The 10779-nt window shown below is 59.8% G+C and overlaps 1 protein-coding gene across 1 annotated transcript in view; it reads right to left on the bottom strand.

Moving 5' to 3' along the window:
- The window catches only part of WIZ (WIZ zinc finger), a gene marked incomplete at its 3' end in the record, with an annotated part of 49940 nt that continues 39161 nt past the window's right edge, over window positions 1-10779 (bottom strand). The window contains exons 6-12 of the mRNA XM_079547950.1: window positions 8935-9114; window positions 5624-6130; window positions 3852-4388; window positions 2531-3055; window positions 1416-1847; window positions 908-1100; window positions 1-157 (exon numbers count right to left, since the gene is read on the bottom strand). Coding sequence (XP_079404076.1) covers window positions 1-157; window positions 908-1100; window positions 1416-1847; window positions 2531-3055; window positions 3852-4388; window positions 5624-6130; window positions 8935-9114 — 2531 coding nt within the window. The remainder of the gene's footprint in view (window positions 158-907; window positions 1101-1415; window positions 1848-2530; window positions 3056-3851; window positions 4389-5623; window positions 6131-8934; window positions 9115-10779) is intronic.

The following is a 10779-nucleotide window of genomic DNA, read 5'->3' as shown; positions in this document are numbered from 1 at the left end:
TTACTGAGCCTCGGCCACGGCGGGGGGTTCGGGGGCCGGGGCGTCCCCACGCAGGGGGTCTGCTTTGGAGAAATTCATTTCCAGGATGTGTCGCTGGAGGTGTCGCACCCACTCCTCCTGGATGGAGAGGGGGCCCTGGAACTCCACCTCACAGAACCTGCGGGGACACGGCGGCAGCGGGTCAGTCCAAGGCTCCTTTAGCGGCCCAGAGGCTGCGGGGAGGGGGTAAAGGGGGGGGGAAAGCAGGGCAGAAGGGGTCCCACAGCCCCAGGTGCAGCACTGAAGGGTGGAGTGCCCACGAACAAAGAGCTCAGAGGTTTGGGAGCCGAGGGAAACACAAAGGGAAGCCAAATGGGAGCCCAATGAGGAACCCAACAGGAATCCAAGGGGAACCCAAGGGGAAGCCCGAAAAGACAACCCAAAGGGAACCCAAAGCAGAGCCCACCTGGAAGCGAAAGGGAAAACCCCAAAGGGAACATCAAGAAAAGCCAGAAGTAGCCTCAAAGGAAACCCAACAGGGAACCCAAAGGGAGCCCTCAAAGGAAACCCAGAGAGAGACCAAAGGGGAGCCCAACAGAAACCAAAAGGGAGCCCTGAAGAAAGCCTACAGAAAACCCCAAAAAGAGACCAAAAGGGGAGCCCAAAGGAAACCCAAAAGAGACCCAGAGGGAGCGCTCCAATGGGAGCCCAAAGGAAACTCAAAGGAAGCCAAAGGGGAGCCTCAAAGAAAGCCAAAAAGAGCCCAAAGGAAACAAAAAGGCTGCCTCAAAAGGGAAGCCCACAAAAGGAAGCCGAAGCAAACCCAGAGTGCACCCAAAGGGGAACCTGAAAGAAAGCCACAAGGAGCCCAAAGGGAGCCCAAAAGTTAAGCCTAAGGTGGGCTGGGGCCCAAAAGGGGATGGCCTACCTGCACTTGAGGGTGTAGATGTTACCCACAAACTTCACCAGGGAGGTCTGCGGCGGGCGGGGGACCAGCGAGGGCACCGGCCTCATCCTGGGTGGGGGCTGGCGGGTCTCCTCCATCTTCTGCTGGAAGTCGGCCCCCTCCTCCTCCCGGTGCAGGGAGGGGTCCAGGGGCCTTGCCTGCCTCCGCTCAAACTCTAGGGGGGGGAATAATGGAAGGGAAACGGGGCATCAGGGGGGAAGGGGGAACCCTGCCGTGGTGCTGAGGGCTGCGAGAGATGGCACAGCTTCTCTGCTTTGGAGCAACAGCGCTGCCGATGACAGGAGGGGCTCCTCCTCCTTGCGGATCTGTGTCCCAGCAGCTCCAACCTCCCGAGGGATCCCAGCAGCCCCAACCCCCACGGGAACCACATCCCAACGGCTGCCGCCACCAGGAGATCCGCATCCCGAGGGAACCAGGTCCCAACCAGTCCCCCTCCCGACAGCTGCACCCCCCCCCCGTCCCAACTCACTGTGGAAATTCGAGCGCTGATGCTCTTCCATCTTCACCAGCGAGAGCGGCGAGGTGACCACGGGCCGCTCCCCGGTGCCGTCCAGGATCTTGCAGGGCTCTCCGTGCGCCAGCTCCGCCGCCAGCCCTTTGCTCAGCAGCGCCATGCCGCCGTGCTGCAGGCTCAGCGGCACCCTCCGCGCTCCGTCGTGATCTCGGGCGTGCGACGAATTCCGAAATTTCTTAGTGAAGGGTCGGCCGCCCTGGATGTAGCTGCGATACGCGCCGGCTTTCTGCGGTCGGTGCCGGATCCATTCGCTGAGCGTCTCGATGGGCGAGCCGTTGACGCACCACTCGGTGACGCCGAACTGCCGCAGGTGCGCCCGCGCATGGCTGGCCAGAGCCTTGCGGTTCTCGAAGTAGAGGCCGCAGAGCTCGCAGCACGCTTCGGTGGCTGGGGGAGCGGGGGGCAGGCGGTGAGCGAGGGGCTGAGACGTGCCCCGTCCCCCCCACCGCCACCCCTGCGTGGGAATCTGCCCCCTCCCCGCGTGTGGCGGGCGGCGGTGAGCTGTGAGGTGGTCCTGGCAGGAGGTCAAGGCTCCAAGATGGGGGATCCATCTCTAAGTGGGATGGGGGGCGGTGGACGGTCCCCAAATCTCTGCTCCTTATCAGAGATATCACAGCAAAAACCCGGAGCCCGATATCCAAGCGTGGTGCCCCATGGATGCTGGGACTGCGGCCAATGCAACACCATGGCTGATATGTGGCCATGGCCAACGCAACAACTTGGCCAACATGTGGCCATGGCCAACACAGCACCATGGCCGACACAACACCATGGCTGACACGTGGCCATAGACAATGCAACAACTTGGCCGACACAACAGCATGGCTGACACGTGGCCACAGCCAACGCAACACCATGGCCAACACAACACCATGGCCAACAGCATGGCTGACACGAGGCTTTGGCAACACAACACCATGGCCAACACGTGCCCACGGTCAACACAACAACTTGGCCAATGCATGACCGCAGCTGACGGTGGCCACGGCCAACGCATGCCAACCCTCCAGCCCCTCCCCGCAGCCTCCAGGAACCTGGACAAGCCGCACCACGTGCCTCCCCACACTTACATGTGTGCGTGGGCTTGTCGTGCACGGACTTGGTTTTGAAGGGCAGCTCGGTCTGGATGTAGGCCTTGTGCTTCACCTCGGGGTGGGGACCCAGGCGGTCGTCCTGCAGCGGCCGTTTGGTGGCCAGCGGTGTCAGGAAGGCGCCGTGGGGCTTGGCGGTGAGCGGCGACAGCGAGAGCTCGCGGCCGATGCTGGAGCCGCCGGGTTTCCCCGTCCTCCCGCCCAGTGGAGGCAGGGCCATGGCCTGCAGCACTTTTCCAGAGGGCTTGGGGTCCATCCCCTCCTCCCCAAAGCCTTTGGGGGTTTCGATGATGGAGGTGTGGGGCTCCTTCTTGATGACGCAGGGCTTCGATTTCTTCTTGAGGATCTCGCGCAGCGTGTCGATAGGGGAGCCGTTCACCGACCACTCCGTCACCCCCATCTGGCGCAGGTGGGAGCGCGCGTGGCTCGACAGACCCTTGCGGTTCTCAAAGAACTCCCCGCAGAACTCACAGCGGATGTCCCGCACCGGGTCGGCTCGGGAGGCTACAGGGAGAGAGCTGGCGTCAGGGGGAGCGGGTCTGAGCCCACCTGCCCCCATATCCCACAGCACAACCCACAGAAGACGATCCACGAGCAGATCCCTCAGTGCCGTGCTTCCAGCTGACCCCAAAGTACCCAAAGAGAACAGCACCCATCAGAGAGCTCTTGGGTTGGAGGGGTCTTTAAAGATCATAGAGCCGTAGAAGGGGTTGGGTTGGAAGGGTCCTTAAAGATCATAGAGCCATAGAATGGGTTGGGTTGGAAGGGTCCTTAAAGATCATAGAGCCTTAGAAGGGGTTGGAATGGTCTTTAAAGATCTTAGAGCCATAGAATGGGTTGGGTTGGAAGGGTCCTTAAAGATCATAGAGCCATAGAAGGGGTTGGGTTGGAAGGGTCCTTAAAGATCATAGAGCCTTAGAAGGGGTTGGGTTAGAAGGGTCCTTGAAGATCATAGAGCCATAGAATGGGCTGGGTTGGAAGGGTCCTTGAAGATCATAGAAATACAGAACCCTGGAACGGGTTGAATTGGAATGGTCCTCAAACATCAGAGAACCATAGAAAGGGCTGGGTTGGAAGGGAGCTTACAGATGTTAGAGCCATGCAATGATAGGAGGGATTGGCCTGGAAAGGACCTTGAAGATCATTGAATGATAAGAAGGGGTTGGGTTGGAAGGATCTTTGAAAATCGCCACGGAATGGGCTGGAAGGGACCTTGGATCCCACATCCCCCTCCCCAGCACGGCGTGTGCCCGACCCCCACCAGCCCACGGGAGGGGGAAGGTGACAGCCACGCACTTACAGAGGTTCAAGGGTGACATCTCCTCCAGCGGCGGCCAAGCCTGGTCGGAGGGATGGGGCTCCCCGTGGAGACCCCCCGTCATCATCTCACGCTTGATTTCCACTCTCATCTGGTCGTGTTTGAGCTTCTTCTGCAAGGAGGGAGGAGAGAGGCCTGGAAACATCTTCCGGGCAGTGGGAGGCGGGGACGAGGTAGGAGAGTGGCCCAGGGGACTGCCGGGCTGCTGGACCTTCTTGGGCAGAGTCGGGATGTGGAGCTCGCCAGGACCCCGCGGCTCCAGGGGTCCCATGGCCGCCAGGAGGGTCTTGGCCATGGCTTTGTGCCCGGGGCCCATGGGGTTGGAAGCTCCGCTCCGCGGGTGAGTTCGGCGCTTGAGGATCTCGCGCAGCGTGTCGATGGGGGAGCCGTTGACGTACCACTCCGTCACCCCCATCTGGCGCAGGTGGGAGCGCGCGTGGCTCGACAGACCCTTGCGGTTCTCAAAGAACTCCCCGCAGAACTCACAGCGGATGTCCCGCACCGGCTCCCCCCCAGCGGCTGCAGAGGAGGTAAAAAAAAACAGAGAGAACTGTGGTTACTGGGGACGCAAAGGTGGAGTTTGTGGTGCCAAGGAGCCGAAGGCGTGCGAAGCCAACAAAGTCCATCCCCAGTGGGAGGCAAAGAGCGGAGCTGAGCCCAAAGCAGGCACCGCACAGAGCCCGTCCTCAGTGGGACTGGAAAATGAACTCAAAGATGTGCACCCAACAAAGCCAGTCCTCAGCGGGACTCCAAAATGAGCAGGGCTGAACTCAGATACCAACCCAACAACAAAACCAATCCTCAGCGGAACTCTGAAGGGAACAGGAACCCAACCCAAAGATGTGAGCAGTGACAAAACCGGTCCTCAGGGGGATTCCAAAGGAAGCGGGGCTGAAACCAGATCTGCACACCCAAAGCCAGTCCTCATGGGGACCGAGAAGCAAAATGGACTGAACCCAAAGCACTGCGCAGTGAAATCCATCCTCAGTGGGACCCAAAGGGAAGAGGACTGAAGAACTTCTTTCCTGCCAGGGTGACGGAGCTCTGGAACAGGCTGTTCAGGGAGGTTGTGGAGCCTCTTCTGGAGATATTCAAGACCCACCTGGATGCTTTCCTGCTCCACCTGGGACCCTGCTTTAGCAGAGGGTTGGTCTCAATGATCTCCAGAGGTCCCGTCCAACCCCCACAGTTCAGTGATTCTGCCAAAGGCAGCCATGGAGGCGTCGCGGGCACAGAACATTTTGCTCAGGACAAGCACCATGTTAGCCAAGATGGAGCAGGTCCTACAGCCCCACAGCTCTAAGAAGAGCTGGGAGAAATCCTGCAGGGCAAACAAATCCCTTTGAGCTGCCCAAGGAACGTGGGGCACAAAGAGCTGACTGCTGCAGTAAAACTACTCTGGTGCCACGATATGAGAACAAGACCCCAACAGAGCTTAGGGACAAAGAGGGATGCAAATGGAAGCGTTTGGCTGGGGCTGAGAGCAGGACTGGGAGGCGACACGAGGAGCTCGGAGGGTAAAGAACCAGGTGAAATCACACCAGGGAGGACTTTCCCCTCCGGTGGCTGCGTCCTGGAGCCATAATGGCCATCAAAACTGCTTCTTCCACACCGAGCTCACCCCACAAAGCACAGAGCTGTAGCCTCACCAGGAGTACCCAGGGATTCCTCTCATCCCCAGCCCCAAAACTTAATGGGAAACACGACTGGCAAAAGAAAAAAAAAGAAAAAAAAAGAAAGAGAGAGAGACTCACTCAAATTGAGAGGTCCTTCCTCATCTGCCTGTGGCCACTGCGCCTTTGGGGAGCTCTGCAGAGGGCTGAGCGACAGCTTCGAGCTCTTCTCCTCGGGGTTTTTTGGAGAGGGGGACCCAGAGAGCACGGGGGGCACCTTCTTGAGGATGGGGGATCCGGGCTGCGAGAGGCTCTTGGAGAATCCCGGCGGGGATTTGATGGCTTTGTTGATGGGGCCATCCAGCGAGCGCTCACCGCCTTTGCCGAGCGCCAGCAGCGCGGGACGCGGGGAACCGGCGATGCCGTCCTTGGGAGAGGCAGATTTTTTGCCGAGGGTGGGAGAAACCATGGGGTGCCCATCGGGTTTGCCCTTCTGCTTCATCAGTTCGTAGAGCAAATCGATGGGGGCCCCGCTGCTCTCCGACTCGGCCACGCCGAGCTGCCGCAGGTGGGAGCGCGCGTGGCTGGAGAGCCCTTTGCGGGTTTCGAAGCAGGCGCCGCACACCTCGCACGTCGTCAGGTTCTGGGCTGAAATCGGAGGAGAAAAACAAACAGAGAGCGAATCAGGACGCGGAACGGGAAGCTCGTCAGTTTCACGGCCCATCCCCGGAGGCGCCCACCCACTGCAGGCTCTGAGGACCCTTCTGACCCAACTCCTCTATGGTATTCTGGTTCTGTGGTCTGCAAGGACCCTTCCAACCCAACCATTCTACCATTCTGAAAACCACAGAACCACAGGATGATAGAATGGTTGGGTTGGAACGGTCCTTGAAGACCACAGAATGGTAGAATGGTTGGCTTGGAAGGGTCCTTGAAGACTACAGAACCACAGAATGATAGAAGACTTGGGTTGGAAGGGTCCTTAAAGACCACAGAACGGTAGAATGGTTGGCTTGGAAGGGTCCTTGAAGACCACAGAACGGTAGATTGGTTGGGTTGGAAGGGTCTTGAAGACTACAGAACCACAGAAAGATAGAAGACTTGGGTTGGAAGGGTCCTTAAAGACCACAGAATGGCAGAATGGTAGAATGGTTGGCTTGGAAGGGTCTTTGCGGTTCTGCAGTCAACCATTCTACCATTCTGTGGTCTTCAAGGACCCTTCCAACCCAACTCTTCTATCGTTCTGTGGTTCTGTGGTCTTCAAGGACCCTTCCAAGCCAACCATTCTACCATTCTGTGGTCTTCAAGGACCCTTCCAACCCAACTCTTCTACCATTCTGTGGTTCTGTGGTCTTCAAGGACCCTTCCAACCCAAACTCAACCCATTGTATGATTCCGTGATCTTTCAGGATCCTTCCAACCCAAACCCAACCCATTCCACGTGATCCTTCAGGATCCTTCCAAGCCAAGTCCACTCCATTCTACGATTCTGTGATCTTTCAAGACCTTTCCAACCAATGATTTCATCCCTCTATAATGCTGATTATGGTAACTGAAAGGGCAGGAGGACTGACTGAGGTGCTCTGCAGACACAAGAGTCACGTGTCGACCCCAGCAAGCTCTGGCAACTCAACCTTACAATACGGGAGCACAACTCAACCACGCTCTCCTTGAAAATCCAGCAGAAACTCCTGAAAGTGCAGATGGGCGCCTGGTCCCACCAACACCCAACACTGGGAACTGTGCTGGGCAGTGCACTCTCCACTCGGTCTTGGACAGCTGTCCGTCTCCCACCATCCAGCACTGTGGCCCTGAGCCTGGGGCACCACATCCTCAGGCTTTTGGGCACCATATCCCCAGCTTTTTGGGGCAGCACAGCCCTCAGTTTGGGGCAGCACGGCCCCAGGTTCTTGGAGCACCACGTCCCCAGGCTCTTGGGGCATGGTGGCCCTGAGTTTGGGGCACCACATCTCCAGCTTTTTGAGGCACAATTTCCCCAGGTTTTTGGGGCACCGTGGCCCTGAATCTGGGGCACAATGGGCCTGTGCTATCGTGGGCACCACGGTCTGAGTTTCAGGCACAACAATCCTGAGCTTTTGCACTGCAGTTTCCCCAGGCTTTGGGTGTGCACTGCAGCCCCGTGTTCAGGGAACAACATCCCTAAGATGTTCAGGGCACTGCATACCCAAATCTTTAGGGTACAACGTCCCCAGGCTTTTAGGGGCACAACATCCCTGAGTTTTTAGGGGCACAACATCCCTGAGTATTGGGGACGCTGCCTTCACGCTTTTGGGGTACTGCATCCCTGAGTTTGGGGCACACAGCCCTATGTTTTAGGGTCGCAACAGCCCCATGCCTTCAAGGCAACATGCCCCCCCATTTTGGGGACACAGTGTCCCCAGACATTCAAGACACAATGTCCCAAAGTTCTGAGGGAGGGTGACGTCCCCAGGCTTTTAGGGACACCGCATTCCTGGGTTTTTGCAGCACAATACCCTCACCTCACATTTGGGGTACAACGTCCTCAAGTTCAAAGTACCTCATTCCTGAGTTTGGGGCATCGTGGCCCCAAGTCTTTGGGGCATCAGATCCCCAAGTTTTTGGAGCACAACGACCCCTGGTTTTTAGGGGCACGACACCCCTGAGCTTTTGCAGCACCATATCCCTGGGCTCTCGGGGTCCAACATCTCTGAGATTTTGGGGAACCACGTTCCCAAGTCATCAGGGCAGCACATCACTGAATTTAGGACACAGCATCCCCGGGGCATCTTTGGGACACTGCATCCCTGAGTCTTTGAGGCACAGCATCCTCGGGTTTTTGGGGCACAACATGCTCAGGATTTCAGAGCACAATAACCTCGGGTTTCTGTGACACAAGTTCCCCAAGTTCTGGGGCACAACATCCTCAGATTTTTGGGGTGCAACGCCCCCAAGTTTTGGGGCAGTGCATCCCTGGGCCTTCAGGGCACAACGCCCCCAATTTTGGGGCAGTGCATCCCTGGGCTTTCAGGGCACGACGCCCCCAATTTTGGGGCAGTGCATCCCTGGGCTTTCAGGGCACGACGCCCCCAATTTTGGGGCAGTGCATCCCTGGGCTTTCAGGGCACAACACTCCCAGGTTTTGGGGCAGTGCATCCCTGGGCCTTCAGGGCACAATGCCCCCAATCTTGGGGCAGTGCATCCCTGGGCTTTCAGGGCGCAACGCCCCCAATTTGAGGCAGTGCATCCCTGGGCTTTCAGGACACGATGCCCCCAAGTTTTCAGGGTGCACAACACCCGCAGCACAGCCATGACACCTCTCACCAGGCTCCACCAAGCCCCTCTTGGCTCCCAGTGACCCACAGACCCCACAGCTCTCAGAGCTGACAACCACACGCGGAGCCCAGCTCCATCCTAGCCCCAGCAACACCTCCTCACTCTTCCCCTCAGGGCGGAGTGCTGCCAGTACTCACTTTTGGGGTCGTGTGGATCTGCTTTGCTGCCGGGCGGCTCGGCGCACAGCTTGGTCCCTATGCGGGCGGGCGGCTCCGACTGCCCCGGGGCTGAGCTCTTCTTGGGCAGCGGCGGCGGTGGGGGAGGTGGGGGGGAACCCACCTCCATGGCCACCACCTCCTCCTCCTCTGGGGCCAGAACTGCCGAGAGAAGAACAATCATCAGCCCCAACCCCCCCCCGATGATATTTTGGGGGTGAAAAAAGGGCCTTTTTCCCCCCATTTCCAATCCTTGTGCGAGATGGGAAAAAGGGATATTTTCCCCTATTTTCAACTCCTCAGTAAAATGCGGAAAATGCGGGGATTTCCCATATTTCCAGTCCCTCTGGATGAGGGGAAAGGAGGTTTTTCCTTACTGAAACCCCTTTGGAATAGGTGTGGGAGAACACGGAGCTCTGTGGGGGGATGGTGACAGCTCCAGGAGGTGGCTCTGGGTCTGCTATGGAGCCCAACCCAGGGTGGTGCCTGAGGACGCTGCGGGGCAGCCACAGCATTGCCGTGGGGCAGCTCAGGAGCCCAACCCAGGGGTGGTGCCTGGGCACACTGTGGGGCAGGGGTGTGGGACCCAACCCAGGGGTGGGGCCTGGGGCAGCTGCGAGGCAGACCCAGGACAACTGTAGGGCCAAAGCCAAGGGTGGGGCCTGGGGCTAAAGTGGGGCAGATCTGGGGCTGCTGGGGTGTCTAACCCGAGGGCGGGGTCTGGGGGCTGCTATGGGGCGGCTTTAGGGCTGCTATGGGGCGGCTGCGGGGCTCAACTTCAGAGAAGACCTTGGGGCTGCTGTGGGGCCAGATCTGGGGCTGCTGTAGGGCCCAACCCAAGGGCGGGGTCTGGGGGCCACAGTGGGGCAGCTTTAGGGCTGCTATGGGGTGGCTTTAAGGTTGCTATAGGGCGGCTTTAGAGCTTCTATGGGGTGGCTTTAAGGTTGCTATAGGGCGGCTTTAGGGCTGCTATGGGGTGGCTTTAGGGCTCAACCTCGGAGCAGAGCCTGGGGCGGCCGTGGGGCCTAACCCAGGGGTGGGGCCTGGGGGCCGTTGCGGGGCGGCTGTGGGGCTCCGACCCTGGGTTGGTGCCCGGGGCCGCCGTGGGGCAGCAGCGGCTCCATGTCACGGCCCGGGAGGAGCCGCGGCCCTCCTTTGTCCTCACCCCACAGCGCGGCGCGGCGCCGGGAATGGCAGCGCGCTCCCTCAGCCCCGGACCGGGCCCCGCGGTGGGGCCGAGAGCGACGGGGAGAAGAAGGCGGCGGAGCCGGGGGGAGGGGCCGCTCACCGGGCTCGGGGGTCGCCTCGGGCCCGGTCTCGCCGTCCCCACCCCGGTCCCGGTCTCGAGGCCGCGGGACCGCCGCCGCTTTTGTCACTTTGGGCGGCGAGGAGGTGGAGGCCGCCATCTTGGAGCGGCGCGCGGGGCGGCCCCGGGCAGCGCCAATCGAGCGCCGAACGGCGGAGCCGCAATCCGGGATCGGCGCTGAAGGAGCGCAGGGAGGGGGGGGAGAGCCGAGAAATCGAGCGGGGAACCGGGGATGGGGAAGGGGAAGGGGGGGGGGGTTGGGAGGGGACGGTGGGGAAGGGAGACGGGGGATGGGATGGGAGGGAAAGGAGGGGGTGGTGGGGAAGGGGAGGTTTTGGTGGGGAAGGGGATGATGGGGAAGGGAGGGGGGCGAAGAGAGGGGTGGTGGGGAAGGGGAGGCTTTGGTGGGGTAAGGAGGGGGGGAAGGAAAGGGAAGGAAGAGAGGGGGTGGTGGGGAAGGGGAGACTTTGGTAGGGTAGGGAGGGGATTGTGGGGGAAGGGATGGTGGGGAAGGGAAGGGG

The sequence above is a fragment of the Tetrao urogallus genome, assembly GCF_951394365.1.
Source record: "Tetrao urogallus genome assembly, chromosome: 36".
Classification (NCBI taxonomy): Eukaryota; Metazoa; Chordata; class Aves; order Galliformes; family Phasianidae; genus Tetrao; species Tetrao urogallus.
The sequence above is the reverse complement of the archived record's forward strand: the minus strand, read 5'-3'. Positions and strand labels throughout refer to the sequence as shown.